Source organism: Mustelus asterias, chromosome 14, assembly GCF_964213995.1.
Source record: "Mustelus asterias chromosome 14, sMusAst1.hap1.1, whole genome shotgun sequence".
Taxonomy (NCBI): domain Eukaryota; kingdom Metazoa; phylum Chordata; class Chondrichthyes; order Carcharhiniformes; family Triakidae; genus Mustelus; species Mustelus asterias.
In genome coordinates, this window is record NC_135814.1 from 31,686,998 (window position 1) to 31,707,335 (window position 20,338).

General features: G+C 40.0%; 1 protein-coding gene across 1 annotated transcript in view; it reads left to right on the plus strand.

Moving 5' to 3' along the window:
* Positions 1-20,338, plus strand: part of dars1 (aspartyl-tRNA synthetase 1) — a 56,452-nt gene that overhangs the window by 15,836 nt on the left and 20,278 nt on the right. The window contains exons 5-10 of the mRNA XM_078228046.1: positions 878-970; positions 2,324-2,426; positions 9,523-9,625; positions 10,129-10,206; positions 13,954-14,013; positions 17,101-17,212. Of these exons, the coding sequence (XP_078084172.1) occupies positions 878-970; positions 2,324-2,426; positions 9,523-9,625; positions 10,129-10,206; positions 13,954-14,013; positions 17,101-17,212 (549 nt within the window). The remainder of the gene's footprint in view (positions 1-877; positions 971-2,323; positions 2,427-9,522; positions 9,626-10,128; positions 10,207-13,953; positions 14,014-17,100; positions 17,213-20,338) is intronic.

A 20,338-nucleotide genomic window follows, 5' to 3' on the forward strand; every position in this document is an offset into this window, starting at 1 on the left:
CTAACTCGCCGCACCTGACAAACCCCCACCTGGATGCTTCCTTCGTTTCTGGTGAGACGTCGCACTGGTGCAAATCAGTATTGGCCTCCACCAGCAGAAACAAGGTGTGACTGCCATGCCAGGGGATTGGAGGCCATTGCAGCCCCTGATGGATGGGGGCATGACTGGGCAGTTGGGCACTAAGTGTGCCAGGGCAGTGCCACAGGAGTGGGGTCAGGGGCTATGACAGGAGGGCCTGAGTGGATGCTGTGACACGGGAGTGGAGGGGGGCTGCTATGCGGGGCGAGGGTCATCATGGTGGGGGGGAGATGGTGTCGGGGGTCATGATGGGGGACCCATCAGTAGGGCACCCTATGCTGGCGACCAATGTTGGGGAGTGGGTGGGGAACAGCGAAACAGCACCCGAGCTCTCTGCAGTCGGCTCACTCGTGTGTTTAGGCCCCACCTCCCTCAGTACCAGCGCGCAATTCATCACTCTCCAAAAGAGTGAATGAGTGGGGGGTGATTGCGGTCTGGAGTGCACCTGAGTACCAGTGCAGTTCACCCCATTTTTCTCACCGTTGTGACACTTAGAAAGGTTTTGGGAAAATTCCACCCATTATCTTGCTCCACTGATATTAACTGGTCTCTGACAGAGTGTTCTGCTTTATCTGTGTGTGTCTAGCCGGGGGAAGAGGGAATTAAGAAAATACTCACTAATTTGTCGGTGCAAATGGTCAAAGTTTGGTCTCCTTTCATTGGAATGAGGAGATCCAACCAGACCCGAAGTCCCTGCATTGAAAATGTGAGATATTTAGATTGATGATTCGAAAAACTTGATGTGTGATATTTTATTTTCTGAACTAACCCAAAATAAAGGTATTTTCTTTATGTAAAGATCGTGTGTTGGTTCATGTGAAAACTCTGACAGAAGACAAAGCTGACCAGGTGGTCTGGCTCCGTTCCAGAGTCCACACCAGCAGAGCCAAAGGTAAGAACAACGCTTTACAGTATTCAGTCGTCTTTCATTTTACACTTGGTCAACAGGAAACAGCTTTTTAGAGGCAGAAGTTTCTCATGGTAAGTGTTTCCACTGAATGCTCTTTCCTAAGAAAGTGGCTTACTTAAGTTCTAACTACACAATAAAATAGGGGAATATATTTAACAAACCCTATCATAAGCTTCAGTTTTTTAAAGTTAATGGAGTATAACGCTGTGTACCTGCTGTATGGTTTTGCTTACAGCAGTTTTGAAAGATGGTACTGTGCCATTTCTTTTTGATGCCAACCAATTAAACCAAACTCAGGGACAAAGCAAGAAGGGCAGCCCCCAAAAAGAAGGGAATCACCCGAACCAAAAAAACAAAGCAGAAAGGAAACCTAAAACATTAAGTCAAAATGCGATTAAAGGGGTTGATAATAACCAGCTGCTAAGGAAATATTTGAAATAGGAATGTTTAAACAAGGAATTGGTCCATAATTAAATCAAGTCCTCCTGCAAAGACTTGAGCAACTAATCCAGACTGACACTTCAGTGCAGCACCGAATGCAGAGCTGTGCATTGCTGGAGCTGCTGACTTTTGGGTAAGAGTTTAAACTGAGGTCAGCTGGCTGCAAGTGAAGAACGGTAGTCAGATCAGTGCTACGTATATAATGTTTGTCAGGAATAAGGTTTTTCAGCATGATTGTGAATCTGTTGACTATCAGTCATTTTTACTATCTATCCACTGCACGTCACAATTAAGAACATCAGAAAGAGAGGCAAGTGTAGGCCAAATGGGCCCTTGCGTTTGTTCCATCATTCAACAAGATCAGGGCTAAACTAAAATAACTGTTTTCCCACCATATCCTTTGATTCTGAACATTACCAAAAATCTATCGATCCCAGTGTTGAATATACTCATTGAGTATCCACAGCCCCATCAAGGAGAGCGTTATAGACAATGAGTGCTTTAAGTTTTCAGTAAACATATTTAGTAAATAAAATTCTCCTTTTATATATGGTTGGCAGGGCATACTAAGGAAATGACTAATTTGTCCCTGACGGTTTGTTTCAATGATTATGGCAACCTAAAAGTCAAGAAACAACTGTTTGGGAAAAACAAGATACATAATTGATGAAAGTACTTTTTAAATAGTTATTTCAGGCTGTGAATTTCTGTGGGTTAACATTTCTCTTTAATTATATAGATTGAAGTGTTTTTCTAATTTACATAAACTTCCTATAGCTTTAAAGGAAAAATGTATGAATAACAAAAAGCGTGACTAAGTTGTAAGAATCAAAACAGTGTATCAGGGGATCTGACGTATATAGCAGTCAATGTGCACTATTTTTATCTTTACAGGGAAGCAGTGTTTTTTAGTCCTGCGTCAGCAACAGTTTAATGTCCAAGGACTTGTGGCTGTAGGAGACCACGTGAGCAAGCAGATGGTCAAATTTGCTGCTAAGTAAGTTCAGAATTACATCCTGTTGTCTGACATACAATTATGAGAAAGTAGACACTTTACACGGGGCTCCTTTCCATGCTATAGTTCAGATATGTATCATTGTTAGCATCCTTTACTTAAATTATGTCGTGTTTTGTTATGTAAACAGGTAATATTGAAACCATATCCATTTTGGAAATCAGTTTAAACTAAATCTAATAGGGTACAGTTCAGTAAATAATTGTGGCCAAGGCCACAATTGTGTTGGATGATTAGGAGAGGACATCAAATTTGAAACTTTTAAAAACATTTATTACTTAGATTACAGTTAATAAAATGAGAGTGGAACCAATATGAAGAAATTATGAAAAGTAACATGATTGGAAAGGCTAATTGTGAATATATGAGAAACTTAACCAAATGCACTAAAAACACTTTCTATCAGCATATGTTTAGTAAGAAGTGACTTAAGGCTGGAGCAGCTAAGCGGTAGAGGAAGTTTGTGGTGCAGTGAGAGAATAGCAAAGGAAGCAGTGAAGTATCTTACTTTAGTTTGCATACCTGAGGTAAATATCAGGATTGTAGAAACAGTAGAATTGTTATTGTTAGTGCTCAAAGAAAGGAAGTCACTCGGGCTTAATGTGTGCAAACTGTGATAATTTCTCTTCAAGAATCCTCAGGGAAAATAGGAAAGAAATATCAAGCTGTGTTCATAATTTCCAAAAATTCATTTCCTCACAAGTTCCTTTGCCAATTACTTTAAATCTGTGAGCCCCAAGTTATTGATCACATGCCAACAGAAGCTGACCAAGCAGAGAGAAACTAAGCTTGAATACCTCTATTACGTTTCCTCTTAATCTTTTCTGCCCTAAGGAGAACAATCTCAACCTCCCAATTCTCTTCACACCATCTGAAGTCTCCCATCCCTGGTATCATCCTGGTAAACCTCTTCAGTACCTTCTGCATACCTTTATGTACTTCCTGAAGTGCAGCACCCAGAATGTTACACAAGACTCCAACTGAGACCTCACCAGTGATTTGTCAAAGTTTAACATGACTTCCTTGTTTATGTATTCAGTGACCCTATTTACAACAGATTAATCTGCAGGATTATAGGGAAAAGGCTGGGGTATGGAGCCAAATTGAACAATTTCAAAGAACTGCCACAGGCTTGACAGTCCGACTGGGCCCTTCTGTACTGCAAGTTTCTATGATTCCTTAAGAACTTCAAAAAGGGAGTGTTGTTTGATAAAGGAAACTTGAAAATGTTTCAGGAGAATGGAATTCGATGGCTCATGGAGAAAAATACTGGTATCTAACTTCCTTAATCAAACCTGCTCCTTTGCAACTTTCTCAGATTTTTTTATAACAGAACAATTTTCACCATATATTGTAATCAAGATTAGTTTTCCAGATCACTTTGAAGTAAAATTCTCAAAGTTTAATTACCTCTGTCAGTGGTTTTACAATTTTCCTAGAAGATTTTAGAGGATTTCTTCTCAAAACCTAGAGCCATTGTGTAATTGTATAGTTGTGGAGTTTTAATTAGATATCCTGTCGGATGTTTTTGTAAGGGTCACTGGTCATTAAAGGGCATTGTGAACCTATAGTTGTGTGTGTGAATATTTTACTGCAGTTCTCTTGCAGCCTTTTTCACAGATGGCTCTGTTTGTTTGTATTGAACTGATAAGTCTGGCTTAACAGACTGAGACAGGAAGTTCATTTGCACCTGTTTCAGTTCATAGTGTTCCCTGCTAGCCTATGCAGTAGTTTTGTTGTACGAATGTCTGATTAAATGGAGGGTACATATGCATGTTGTGTCTGTGTGTCCATATAAATTGTTGGTCATGCAAGTGGATATGTATATACTTTTATGACTATCTCATGGTGTTGACAAGTCCCCCTGGACCTGATAGCCTGTATAATAGGGTCTTAAAAGAAGTGTCTGCAGAGATAATGGATGCATTGGTGGTAATCTTTCAAAATTCTCTCTGTTCTAGAAAAGGTCCCAGCACAATTGCAAACCACAAGTGTAACACCACCACTAAAGAAAGAAGGGAGACAGAAAGAAGAAAAGTATGGACCAGTGGGAAAATGCTGGAACCCATTATTAAGGAAGTAGTAGCAGCACATGGATAATACAATCTAGCAGAATCGACATGGTTTTGCGAAAGGAAAATTGTGTTTGACAAATTTATTAGAGTTCTTTGAGAATGTAGAAAGCAAGGTAGATAAAGGGAAACCATTGTATGTGGTGTATTTAAATTTCCAGAAGGCATTCGACAAGGTACCACAAAGAAGGGAAGATAAAAAAAACTCAGGAATCAGAGGGTTGGGACAAATGGGTCATTTTCAGGTTGGCAAACTGTAACTAGTGAGGTGCCACAGTACTGATACTTCAACTATTTTCAATATATATTAATAACTTGGATGAGGGAACAAAGTGTGTTGTAGCCAAATATGCTGATGTTACAAAGGGTAGCAAAGGCAGTTGTGAGAAAGGCACAAAGTGTCTGCAAAGGGGTAAAGATAGGTTAAGTGACTGGGCAAAAATTTGGCAGATGGCGTATAATGTGGGGAGATGTAAGTTTGTCCTTTTTGGTGGGAAGAATAGAATTACAAAATATTATTTAAATGGAGAGAGAGAGAGCACAGAATTCTGTTGTACAGAAGGATCAAAGATTGTATCCATATATAAAATCTTTTATCTTGGAATCTAAATATGACGTCTTGTTAACTTTTTATAAAATCTCCCATACACTATTCCCAAAACGAAAGCCTCAACTATTATCGGGAATGAGTTTCATATCTGGAGCCCTTTCAAAAAAGTAATTACACGTAACTAGCACTCTCCAACATTCTTTGCTTCCGTTCTGCTCATTTTAAGTGTTTTCTCTTCAGTGCTTTTTTTTAAAGTGACTGCCAACAAATACGTCAGGATACTGATTTCAAAAGGTCCGACAGTGCAATTAGGGAAATACATATGAACTAGTTATTCAAAACCAAACCAGAACATCAAATAACAAATGGTTTCATTCACACATACTTTTCATTTAAGTGATTTTTTCCAAGTTAATGCACCTCACCCATTCTTTAATGAGACATAGATTGGATAAGCCAAAAGGAACATTAATTGTGATTCTTTGCATCCATATTAAAAACGAGTCAAGTTCTTGGGATTTATCTTCATATTATGCAACTGTTGTCAGAGGGTTCTCATGATTCATTTTAGAAATGCCATTTTAGGAGATTGAGTTAAATGTTGGGAACCTAAACTGACATAGTTGATGTTTAATAATTCATATTTAGGAAATGATGAACCAGGACAGGGGGTTCTAATTGAAAATCTGACAACTGAAAAGGAATTGAGTGAATTCTGGGCATTTATTCAGATAAAATATCAAATAGAAATTATTTCTTCAGTTTCACAGCAACTCAGATTGTAATCTCCCCCCCCCCCCCCAATCACAGATGCACACATGCCCATCTTCCCAACTCACTCAGCAGCCACAGGACTCTAACTCAGGTTCAGCCAGCAGACTATCAATTGAGACTTGGGGCCCAGCCAGTGGGCTTCCAGCTGAGGCTCAGGCCCAACCAGTGGACTCCTGGTCGAGGCTCGGGCTCAACCAACAGGCTCCTGGACAAGGCTCAGGCCCAGCCAGTGGACCTGGCCAGGCTCGGTTCCAGCCATCACCCTGCACACTCCCACCTCAGTCAAGACACGCCCGGCCATGATGGACACGTAACTCGCAAGACTGAGTGCGGCCTGCTCTCAGGCCTGCTCCAGCTTCACTAATGGTGGAGATTCCCATCTCTTCCTTCATTTTCCACTTCTTTTCCATTGCTTCCCGGGGAATATTGAAAAACACTTGTTGATGGCAGAGCCAGAAACCTCCTACATGATGGCACTGACCAGGTGAACTCCTCCAGTTCTTACAGTCAGAGCATCCCTCTGACTCCTTCTGCTTTGCTCTATCTGCTTTCATAGATTTTGTGGTTGATCTTGCCAAATAAATTCGAAGTCCAGGACAGTCGGGAAAATGGGAGATTTTCAGATCCATTCGAGTTCAAAACTGCTATCTTATGCACTCAGTGCATGCAGAAACGGCCTCTTGCCTGTCGGGGGAGGGAGCAGGGGGTTAAGTCGCCTGAATGCTAGCTGAAGCGCTATTGCTCATGCACAGGTCTCTAGCAGCAGAGACCTGTTAATCAGCCTTTGCTGCTCTCAGCCACCCAAAACAAAGCACCCCCCCCCCCCCCAACGCAACAGCAAGGCCCGCTACTGCAGAGAGCCCACTGGACCTTTACGGTCTTAGTAAATATGCATTGAATGCTTCAAGAAATATGAATATAAACCTGACTGTTGTCCTTTCCTCAGGATGAGTTGGTAGTGAGGGATGACAAGTATTAGAAACTTGAGTGGCACTAGAGGTAGATTTAATGAGGGATATGGAGAAGAATGCACCTACATTGGAAACACAGCTAAGGGACTTAATGAAAAGTAACTAGAATAAAGCTATAACTGTAATAAAACTATAATAAATAGGTATGTTTTAAGCATGATGAGTACTTAGTATACTGAGAGAAAAGATGTATGATATACAAGATTTTTAATATGTTGAAGTATAGATAGAGATGGACGTGGTTCTGCTCCAATATTTTACCTTTACTTTTTCCAATGTTTATAACAGATGATATGAAATAGTAGTGTTACTCAGCTTTTTTTTGTTTTTCAACCCCTCTCTCGTGTTAAACTCACTTTTATTTGGACCTTCTGTCAGGTCATGCTCAGGAACTCCTCATAAAGAAGTTTATGTGAGATATCCCCACAATATATTTGATTAGTTTGGGGATGGAGGACGTTTTTCACAGAAGTTGGCTTCATGCCTAGATTCAATTCCTTATAATCCTGCATTCTGCTGAAATACATAGTGTGATTGTGAAACTCATTGTTGATTAATCATTTTATTTTTAAAAGAATATTATACGTGCATAAAACTCACATTTGATCTATCCTCGCACTTGACTAATTGAAAGCTATGCTTTCTTTATAGATGAGCAAGAACAGGGACTGCTGTCTTCAGCCTTTTCTGTGAGACTAAGTGAAATAGGATCAATTGCATGTTACCAAAAAACAATTCTTTCTTATGATCACCATGAGAATTCTTGCATCGCTACCACTATTAAATCGATAGAACATTACTTAACACCTTAATTTCATTGCTACCCATCAATTATACACCAACGTGAACAAATCTCATTTATAAATCAATGTCCCAAGCGTGAATGACATCTGCTGTTGAAGCCTGCTTGTGTTCTCAGTCACACTGTCTTGCACTCTCTCTCTTTCTTTTCCCATTTCCCCACCTCCCAACCTGCACAACTCCCCAATGCTGGACTAACACACTACACATGTACTCCCCGCTTAGCACCAGATGATCACCCCGGTCCGCGGCCTGAACAATGTCTTAAAGAACTATGTATTCTATTTTGTGAATACTGTGGGAATTTTTACCTCTATGTTCAATGTGAATGTTAGAAGTGAGAATTCTCAATGTTTTCAAATTATTATGATGAACCATTTCTAATATCACTTTAGTAAAGCAGTAGAAAACTTGTGTGGCTATAAATGGAATGGGGAGATGAGAGATAAAGTAAAATCATTGTACTGGAGAAAAATCAAATTTGAAAATTCATCAGTTTTGTTTTCTAGACGTGGGTAGGATTTCTGAATAGATATCTGATTTCGGTCACAGTGCATCAAGTGCTTATGAGCTATTTGAAATAAGATAGTAATCAAACATCTATCAAATAATTGTGCCCTATTTTAGATTTAATTTAATTTGACAACTGTTGCAAAATGAACATATTCCATGTGATGTTCAAGATTATTGCAATTTGTGCTCCCTCTCAATAATTTTAACTTGCATTCACGACGCAAAGGCATTATTCATAAGTGCACCAAAGTCACTGATCTGAAATGTATGCACATTCTGAACTATATAGCATGCTATTAAACTAACAGTTTCCCTTTTACCTTAGTATTATGCATGGATTCATGTGAGTCTTGTTCTCCTGTCCACGCTAAAGACCAGCAAAATACCCAATATTCAGGTTAAGCCAATGATAATATTTATTTACATTAGGCTAAATATACAGGGGCAGAAAAGTAAAACGAGCAATGCTTTAAACTGTTACAAAACTGTAGTTTGTGTTTTGTTGATGGACCTTCAAACAATACATGGACAAGGAGCTTTTATGAAGGAGCCTTCCCAATCTTCTTCTTCATCATCGTCATCACAATGCATCATAGTGAACTAAAATCTTCACAAAAATCTCCTAGGTACATAGAGTTTCCTTGGACTCTCAGCACCAGGTTTCAACATTTTAAAAGTTATTTCTCAATAATAGGATGATGATAAATGATTTTCTATTAATCTTGTGGACTTTCAGCCATGGAAAACCAACATGACACGAAGACCTACATACCATTTGTCGTCTTAACTGCTTGTTGCAACTGCATATTTGCTTTCAGTGATTAGTGAATAAGGGCACCCAGGTCCCTTTGTATTTCATAGTTTTCCCAATCTATCACCATTTAAGTAATACTCTGCCATTCTGTTTTTCCCACCAAAGTGGATAACTTCACACTTATCCACGTTATATTGAAAAATGAAATCTAGGGCGGGAAAAGTTGCTGGGGATTTGGTTGTCAGCGCTGAGATGATACGAAAACACTTTCAAATTCTTTGGGAACATATTACCTCCTGTATGCATCTAGATTTTAGAGAGATCCCACTTCCTGTGGCTACGAAAGTGCTGAGTCTATTACGTGACCAACAAACATTAATGTAATAGGCTCTGCACTTTCGTAGCCAGAGGAAGTGGGATCTCTCTAAAATCAAAGCAAACTCTGGAGTGATTCATTCAATTCGCTTTCTATTCTGTGAATGCATCATAAATGACGAATAATTGTGCACCACATTGTTAGATTTCTTGTTTTACATGTGCCTGATCAAACCTAATCTGGCAAAATAAGACCTGCAACATTTTTCTTATGCACAGTGAGGTTGTATAATATGGATCATAAATACTGGTTGTTTTTTTAACGTAGCATCAGCAAAGAGAGTATAGTGGACGTGGAAGGTATTGTAAGGAAGGTGGATCAGAAAATAGAGAGCTGTTCCCAACGGGATGTGGAGCTACACATTGAAAAAGTAAGTTTTTCCATTTAAGTTGGAAAATATGCGCTAAAGGTGGAACGGAATCTAATAGAGTAGTAAATACAGTTGTGTTTGCGGGAAATTACAGTCATATTGTGGATTTTTCAACTGTGTGTTCAGAGACTCATTTTGCAAACTGGTTATCTGAAACCATGAATTATTGCACTGAGTTTGTGTCCATTGCACTTTACAAATATAAAGTTTTTTAACACAAATTTTAAAGACACGATTTAATTAGATTGCTTTACACAGAGCCAGTGATCCCAGTTGATTTTCTGTGATGTTTAAAATAAAAACATCAGCACAGCTTGACATTAAGCCATTTGATTTTGACAACATGCAATTAGTGGCCAACATGCCTATTTACTATGCAAATTCAGTTTCAGTTGTATTTGAGGAAATGTTTATAGATGGAAATTGTGTCCCTACAGTTATTTTAGTACTCACTGTTGTTTTGTTGTTATTATCTTACTATTTATGCCATAATTTGTTTTCAGATCTATGTTATCAGTGCAGCTGAACCACGCTTGCCTTTGCAGCTAGAAGATGCAATGCGTCCTGAAGCAGGTGATGAGGTAAATAATATAATCCTGATTTTATTGAGCATTCCAATTTAGCACACATTAAATTTCACGTGATTCTCCAAACTTAGTTTTCCCCTTCCTTTGTCCTGTTTAGACGCTGTCATAGAATCCCTACAGGGCAGAAGGAGGCCATTTGGCCCATCGAGTCTGCACTGACAACAATCCCACCCAGGCCCTATCCCTGTAATCCCACTTATTTACCCTGCTAATCCCCCTGACACTAAGGGGCAATTTAGCATGGCCAATGCACCTAACCTGCATCACTTTAGACTGTGGGAGGAAATCGGAGCATCCGGAGGAAACCCATGCAGACACAGAAAGAACATGCAAACTCCACACGGACAGTGACCTGAGGCCAGAATTGAATGCAGTAAGAAGTTTAACAACACCAGGTTAAAGTCCAACAGGTTTATTTGGTAGCAAAAGCCACACAAGCTTTCGGAGCTCCAAGCCCCTTCAGGTGAGTGGGAATTCTGTTCACAAACAGGGCATATAAAGACACAGACTCAATTTACATGAATAATGGTTGGATTGCGAATACTTACAGCTAATCAAGTCTTTAAGATACAAACAACGTGAGTGGCGAGAGCATCAAGACAGGCTAAAAAGATGTGTATTGTCTCCAGACAAGACAGCCAGTGAAACTCTGCAGGTCCATTTCTTTTTAATTCTCTTTATACCCATGGACCTGCAGAGTTTCACTGGCTGTCTTGTCTGGAGACAATACACATCTTTTTAGCCTGTCTTGATGCTCTCTCCACTGACGTTGTTTGTATCTTAAAGACTTGATTAGCTGTAAGTATTCGCATTCCAACCATTATTCATGTAAATTGAGTCTGTGTCTTTATATGCCCTGTTTGTGAACAGAATTCCCACTCACCTGAAGAAGGGGCTTGGAGTTCCGAAAGCTTGTGTGGCTTTTGCTACCAAATAAACCTGTTGGACTTTAACCTGGTGTTGTTAAACTTCTTACTGTGTTTACCCCAGTCCAACGCCGGCACCTCCACATCATGGCCAGAATTGAACCCAGATCCCTGGTGCTGTGAGACAACAGTGCTAATCACTGTGCCACTGTGCCGCCCTAGATGCTGCTTGGTTAAAAGCTACCAAATAATTTCTATATGTAGTTGATTGTTACTTGGCACTTCAGAACATATTTGAACTCTATTATCTTCTGCACAGACAAGATTTTGATTAAATAAATTAAGTAGAACATCTATGCAAATGAATCTCTAATGAATAGATGTAGAAGTGTCACTGATGTCAAAATCATGGAAGGATGGGGTTGGCATCACCTTCGTTTGATAGACAAATGACTATTTACTGATCTAAATTTCAGATACATTTCTTTTTAATTCTCTTTGTACCCATGGTAGTCGTTCATGATCTGGTCGGGCATAGATGTCACGAGAGCTTTGAAGCATACTTCTTTCCAGTGCCAACTAATGTGACTGCTTTCCCCCCCACTTAAATAGCCTTACCACATCAGATTTGACTTCCACTTGTCCTTTCCCTAACTGGAACTGATCCTCCATTCTGACTGGGAAATGTTAAATTATGCTCTTGTCGTTTTGCAGTTGTAACTTTTGTCAGTTGGTCATATCCCAAAGTGTATCATTTCGCTAACCAGACTGACGGTTGATTGGTAAATTCATTGCAGTTAAATAAACTAGTGAGAGGTGCAGTGAAATTCACCAGTATTAGGCCTGGATATTTGGAGCGTTACTATTTTGGGTGTAATACTGAATGATTTGGCCACCACTTGTTCATGAATTAAGAATGTTATCAATTGAAGAAATGCTTCAATGCAATCCTACTTACAAACCAAATTGTTTGTATCTAGATGATCACTTTCTCTTCTAAACATTTACAGGCATACTCTAACTTCCCAGGTACTTCATTTTAAGCATAACGGAATTAGATGTCATAATTGATTCTACACACATGAAAGACTTGATGTATTCAGTACCCTTGTGAGGAGCAAACACTACATTTCTAATAATCAATCTAATAATCATCCTCGGCATTGACAAGAATGCACTCCGAGTAAAATTTTGCTCTGTTCCGAATGATCTGACACAAGAAGCGTTCCATCCTCTTCTCTTCCCATTAGCAGGAAATGCAACATGTCAGATCTGATACAGGTCCTGAGATGGGATTAATTGAGGTCAGCCAGTGAACAACCGGATTAGTGGAGCTGCGATTATTCTGTAAACTAGTATAAAGCAATATACAAGTGGTACTGAATTAAGAATTTAATTAGATATATTGCAATGAAAAGGATTTTGTTTCTCTCCCATACCATACCCAATCTTTGCAGCATAGAAGCTTGTTGGCATGAGCCCATGCCTTTATATCAGCTGAAGATGTATGAGATTCCATGTCTGCCTAAAATGTCAAATCTCCTTGTGGCAGCTCTGTAGAAATGTACACCATAATTTCTCCTTAATTGGGGAAGAGACCTTTAATGGGGAAAGCTCTTCACACAAAACACTGCATTAATCCATGTGTTTGTTTCTTATTTTTATTTTATAATCTACAAATGTAAACATACATTAATTTGATTGAAAATGACAGCAGTTAATTTCTTTCATTGTGTATAGTAATTGAAACATTAATTATTATCTAAATAGTAGGTATTTCTTAATCATTGAGCATGAATCCATGAAAGAAGCTACAGGTAACTATTATGTTGGAAACCCACAGATTATATCCTTTTTACGAATCATAGAATGCTGAACTTAATTTATAATTATGAATTATGAACTCTAGTCTTGATTTATGAGCATCATTACTGACCTAATGGCACGTTAGCTTTGATTTTGTGAAATTTCTGGTGACATTGGAGGTCATCGTAGAAAATTGAATTGCAATAGTACACCAATATTAAAAACAATGCTTCACGGTGAGAGCTTGATGGATGAAAATTAGCTTGAGCTCCAGCTGAAATGTATTAATGTAAAACTATCGTGATTTGTAAGCTATTTTTAAATATATATTGATAATAAAACATGGAAATGCCCTGTGCCTAGAAATAATGAAAATACGAAATGTTGCTGTCCGTAAATGATCAAAAGGTGGTGTACTTTTAAGATGTTGTTCTACTGTTTTTGACAGCTTCATGACATGACGTATTACAGAGGGCAAAAATACAATCCTTTGGGACAACATGTCTGATAGGGTGCAGGTGTCTGAAGTGGGGGAACGCGATTAAACTGTTAGAAGCAGCTGGTTACAGCCTTGTGAGGCCAACAACAAAAAACTAAAAATAGTGTTTCATTGCAGTTTATGTTGGAGTTGTACGTTTTTAACATATCAGTGCATTGTGTTGTTCTCCGAGGGGTAGCCGCTTCCTCCCATTGTGGTTCCGCAGCCATCATTGTTATCCTTTTTATGCACCTCAAGATAACAGATTAGGTTTACTGATTGTAACACTAATAGTAACTCATTCATTTATGGGTAACTATTAGTAGCTTACTATTGGAAAGCCTAGGCCAATATCTTCCATTTAATTTGAAAGTTTTTATATTGGCTGATTCGTTGGTTTAGGACAAGCACTTGGGATTTTGGAAGAGGAAGAAGCAGACAAATGCCCAACAATTTACAGTTCCTGCTCAGAGTATGCCCTTCCACGAATATGCCAATAGGCTGCTAGTGTTAAAATTTACAAACAAGATTCAGTAACTAATTATTTAACCTCATGATCATATTCTTATAGATTATACTTTTCATATCTAGGAAGGAAGGGCGACTGTCAACCAAGATACAAGACTCGATAATAGAATAATTGACCTAAGGGTAAGCTAAATTATATATAGCATTCTGACATTGGATCATTGTTAATATGAAACATTAACTCTTTCTCTCCCCAGATCTATTTATTCCATTTTCAATTCTTATTTCAGATTTCCACCATCTGTAGTACTATGCTGTTGTTTAACATTCCTTGTATTACAAGCTGGTAACAGTAAACATGGGTACTCTTTACTAACACATTTAATGTTGAATTGCCTACCTTAACTAAGTTGACTGTCAGATTTCTTTTCCATCACTACCTTGATCGTGTAATTAAGTTGAGTTTATTTCACTAGTGCTGTCACAAAATGCCCAGAGTTTATAAATTTCACACTTAGAAAGTTACCAGCATTACTATCAGTTGTCCACATATTTATTTGGATGTTTTACTGTATCTAAAATTACTCACTTTGTGCCTATTTTACCTAGTCAATCCTGAAACAATCCAGTCTGCTTAACTGGTAACTAATGTATTTGATGTAAAATCGTTCCATATCATTACTGATATCATCACTGAATTGATGAGTTTTATTGAACACTTAACTTGATAGAATGCTTATAAATAAATATCCCCTGGTTAGCTGACTACTATTTAGGGAAAAAAAGAGCTGTTGGGCCTTAAGTATGGTGGACTGAATTTGTGTATTTAATGGCAACCATTTCGCACTTGCAGATTCCTGTAAAAATTTCAAATACTTACTGTTCGGAATCTGATTTTTGCCTTCAATATGGAATTCAATATAGTATTCAAGGAATCAAGGCATTGGCAAGCTAGTTGCAGCAGTTATATTCTTCCCAGACAGAATGGGCCAATTGTTTGGTCTCCTGATCACTAGAGACCAGACGTACGTCTGATGATGCGTGTCGGGACCCTGTGGAAGTCCTGACACATGGACCCACATGGGAATTGCCTGGAAACTTCTGATGGACAATCCCCTGGGACCCTCCATGAATGTCTGCCGACTTTTGAGCCTCCGTTCCCTGGCCTTCATTTCCCCAGCCTCTGAATTAGCCTCCCCTCCACTTCTGGCTGCTGCCTATCTCGCTCCGCCATCTGGTCGCCTTCGCTCTCACCCTGACTCTGCCACTGCCTGATTTTTGCTTTTATTTCCAGCTCGCTTTTCAGTGCATTGGCTGCTTATAAACTGACTCGTGCACCTACTGGTAGCCAGCTGCCTTTAATTGGCCAAGCTGGAAGGACAGCATTTTCAAATTTAAAACAGCTGAACCCCTGGATGAGTCTCTCAGAACCACTGTCTTCTGTGAGATACTTTATCAAAATTCCATATGCTCTGTAATCTCTGCTGGAGCTCCTCTTCAAAAAAAATTCTACTAAATTTGCCAGATGCAACTAACTTTTAATAAATCTGTGTTGAGTGTTTTTCATTATCCTGCGCATCCCCAAATGTCGAATTATTTTATCTCAAATTCACAGTTCTAATAATTTGCCCACAACTGATATTGGATGAAAAGGTCAATAGACACCTTGATTATTCTTCTCCTCCTTCCTGAAAGGTGTGATGATTGCTACCCCTGAGTGCCTCGTTATAATTTGCATGTTTTGAGAGCACTGTAAAATTGTAGTCAGTATTTTTGCACTTTCCTCTCTGACCTTCTTCAACAGCCTGGCATGCACACCATAAGTGCAGTATCCACAATCTGTTGTATTAATTTTTTAAGAACTACTTCCTTTTCAATGATACTGTTCCATATTTTATCAAGTAAAATATCTTCCCCCCCCCCCCCGCCCCGCCGTTATCACTGAGTAGCCCTATCTCTATTTTTAACAACACGTTTCCTTCTGAAATACCCAGAAATGTCCTTATTATCCTCTTTTATAATTGCTTTTAACTTTATTAATCTTCACACTGCTCTTCTCCTATTCACAGTTTTCTTTAGCGCTGTCTACCCTGGTGTTGTTAAATTTTGATTTTTAGCTATTTATCCATGGCACTCTATCCATTGTACTGCTTTTTTGCCTAATAGGAATTTGTCTGCTGACATCGCTACCCCGTTAATTTGGGACCAAACCCTCCCTACCTAAAGTTTACTCTTTTTCAAAAATAAATGAAAGGGGGAAGGGCAGATTAAAAGACAGTTCACATGAATAAATATTTAACAATTTTAATATTTAACTGTATGACTTGAGTAAGTCAAAGTATATTGTGGATATATATAAGTAGAATTGGTTGTACCAGGACCATATGACATTTTTGTGTTTGTTTGTTCTGATATTTATTGAATAGTGAAATTGTGTGTTGTCATTAGCTCAGTGACAGTTGGGGTTTGTGTGGTTACAAAAGGAAACCATGCATACTAACTATGTATATCAGTGATTAGATATGTGAATCTTTCATGTTTCTCATCAAAGTATTTAAATATGTTATGTTTGATACAGTTATATTTTTCATTTATACACCTCTCATTAAGTCAGCAGCTAATGTTCTACATATGGTTCAGGTGATGGGACAAAACATGACATGTCTTTTGGCACTTTGGGAAATCTGTGAGCGCAGCCAAGTTTTTGTCACCCGAATGGGCGGGAAGGGAAACTGTGGCTGACTCGAACTATTCTGGGGTCACAAACCAAACTAGTCAGCACTTCGAGAAAAATACCACTGTCTGCCTGAACCCCTGATTGAAAATACGTATTAGTGTGCATGTCTGATGAGAGATGGCAGATGGTGGGGGAGAATTATCAATTTTGCAAAGCATTTCTCAGACTACAGCTTTAGTTGGAGCTGAGCTTTTTTAAAGAGCTTTTTAATGTCGCTCCATGAATTCTGCCCTTCTTTAATGGGCAGAAACTGTTATGTTAATATACCAACTACTTTAGATTTTTAAAAACAATTCCAACAAATTTTAGAGAGACTATCAGATTGCAATCTTACAGATGAAATATTGCATTGACTAATGTAGTAAAACTGTTCTGATAAAATATTTTATCATTGTTATATTGAGCCTATTGAAAATAAACTTGCTTATTAATCTCAATGTTTAGATTAATAGCTTTATTTTTAAATCTCACCAGTAATTAATACAATCAGCACCCATACAACAAACTTACCTCCTGGAATGACTTTATTGCAGACGATGACCAGTCAATCCATCTTTCGTCTGCAAGCTGGAGTATGCCAACTGTTCCGGGAAACACTAATCAAAAAGGAATTTGTTGAAGTCCAGACTCCCAAAATTATTTCAGGTACATAAACTTTTATTTTTCTTCCTTGATCTGGTTACAAATGTCTCAGTTGCATTTGTTGTGTAAACGAAGTTTAGAACATGGTACACTGTAAAGATATAAGGATAAAGCTAAACTACAAACAGTCACGGCAGCACAGGACCCGGGTTCAATTCCTGGCTTGGGTCGCTGTCTGTGCAGAGTTTGCACGTTCTCCCTGTGTCTGCGTGGGTTTCCTCCGGGTGCTCCGGTTTCCCCTCTCAGTCTGAAAGACGTGCTGGTTAGGTGCATTGGCCATGCTAGATTTCCCCTCAGTGTACCCAAACAGGTGCCGGAGTGTGGCGACTAGGGAATTTTCACAGTAATTTCATTGCAGTGTTAATGTAAACCTACTTGTGACACTAAATAAACTTTAAAACTTCAAATCTTGACTTTATGCAGTGTCAGTGATTTATTGATGAGGCATGTGCTTTTTACAGAAAAATGAACAGAACTGTGGAACACGAGCCTAAAATACCAATAAACATCCTGTAATCCAGTATCAATTAAAAACAGTTTTAGTTGCCATACACCCCTGACCCTATTTAATTCAGTAAGAAGTCTCAAAACACCAGGTTAAAGTCCAACAGGTTTATTTGGTAGCACAAGCCACTAGCTTTCGGAGCGCTGCCCCTTCATCAGGTAAGTGGGAGTTCTGTTCACAAACAGGGCATATAAAGACACCAACTCAATTTACAAAATAATGGTTGGAATGCGAGTCTTTACCGGTAATCAAGTCTTAAAGGTACAGACAATGTGAGTGGAGAGAGGGTTAAGCACAGGTTAAAGAGATGTGTATTGTCTCCAGCCAGGACAGTTAGTGAGATTTTGCAAGCTCAGGCATGTCGTGGGGGTTACAGATAGTGTGACATGAACCCAAGATCCCGGTTGAGGCCGTCCTCGTGTGCGGAACTTGGCTATCAGTCTCTGCTCAGCGACCCTGCGTTGTCGTGTATCGTGAAGGCCGCCTTGGAGGACGCTTACCCGAAGATCAAAGGCCGAATGCCCGTGACCGCTGAAGTGTTCCCCAACAGGAAGAGAACACTCTTGCCTGGTGATTGTCGAGTGGTGTTCATTCATCCATTGTCGTAGCGTCTGCATGGTCTCCCCAATGTACCATGCCTTGGGACATCCTTTCCTGCAGCGTTTCAGGTAGACAGCATTGGCCGAGTTGCAAGTGTGTGTACCGTGTACCTGGTAGATGGTGTTCTCAAGTGAGATGATGGCATCCATGTCGATGATCCGGCACATCTTGCAGAGGTTGCTGTGGCAGGGTTGTGTGGTGTCGTGGTCACTGTTCTCCTGAAGGCTGGGTAGTTTGCTGCGGACAATAGTCTGTTTGAGGTTGTGCGGTTGTTTGAAGGCAAGAAGTGGGGGTGGCCTTGGCGAGATGTTCATCTTCATCAATGACCATTGTCTGCAGCAAACTACCCAGCCTTCAGGAGAACAGTGACCACGACACTACACAACCCTGCCACAGCAACCTCTGCAAGACGTGCCGGATCATCGACACGGATGCCATCATCTCACATGAGAACACCATCCACCAGGTACACGGTACACACACTTGCAACTCGGCCAACGTTGTCTACCTGATGCGCTGCAGGAAAGGATGTCCCGAGGCATGGTACATTGGGGAGACCATGCAGACGCTACGACAACGGGTGAATGAACACCGCTCGACAATCACCAGGCAAGAGTGTTCTCTTCCTGTTGGGGAACACTTCAGCGATCACGAGCATTTGGCCTCTGATCTTCGGGTAAGTGTTCTCCAAGGCGGCCTTCACGACACACGACAACGCAGAGTCGCTGAGCAGAGACTGATAGCCAAGTTCCGCACACAGGACGGCCTCAACCGGGATCTTGGGTTCATGTCACACTTAAACCCATCTGTAACCCCCACGACTTGCCTGGGCTTGCAAAATCTCACTAACTGTCCTGGCTGGAGACAATACACATCTCTGTGCTTAACCCTCTCCACTCATATTGTCTGTACCTTTCAGACTTGATTACCTGTAAAGACCAGCATTCCAACCATTATTTTGTAAATTGAGCTGGTGTCTTTATATGCCCTGTTTGTGAACAGGAACTCCCTCTCACCTGATGAAGGGGCAGCGCTCCGAAAACTTGTGGCTTGTGCTACCAAATAAACCTGTTGGACTTTAACCTGGTGTTGTGAGACTTCTTACTGTGTTTACCCCACTCCAACGCCGGCATCTCCACATCATGCCCATTTAATACACAGCTTAATGATCTCTGGCAGCCTTCCGTCTCATAAGATGATGGTTTATTTTGTGGTGATCACCTCTGTGTTAAGCTAGTGTGGCTCAGGAGGCTCATTCTGGATGGCAGTCTTTGCTTCATTGGCTGCGGAGGAAGACTGTGAGCTAAGAATTGCACAATCTACTGGTCTCTTTTCTCTGGGCTCACTTCTCGGCTAGCTGAGCTTTTTGCTTCTGCTCACCTCTTCCAATGCTCATTCAAACAATCAGCCTCCAGAGGTCACAACCATCAGCAACTGTCTACAGGTTGTCAGCATCAAGATTTGCCATCTTCGCATCTGACTTGCAGGGGTCCTTGAAGCGGAGGTATGGACGCCCAGGAGATTGTGACCCAGTAGCTAAGCTTCCTCGGTGAAAATGTTTTCCGGAGAGCATAATTTAAAGTAGAGTTGCATGCTTCTCTCTCAACTGTTTATTGCAGTCAGTGATGGATTCCCTGCCTTTGTTTCCTTTGGAGCTCTTCTCTTTGCCCATGGACTTTGCCTTGTTGCCATTTTGATCTGTTCATGCATGCCTCTGACATGTCCTATGTTAAAAGATATCTGGATATTCTAGCAGAGTTTTAACCGGTAGTCAGTGGCACACCACTGATCAGACTGTTGAACTTTACTTCAAAGGCTCTTGGTACATTCAGAGTTTTCTCGCTCAGGTCTCTCTTGTAACTTATGAGAGCGGACGGCTTGGCTTCCATGGCAGGTTCCATTACATTGATGTTAGCCTCAAACTATTGAGCATTTTTCCACACCATACGTTGAAGGCATTGTCGCTGGTGTCTCCAAGTATATTCCATTTCGCTTCTACACTGTTGCGCGAATGCCATGGAAAG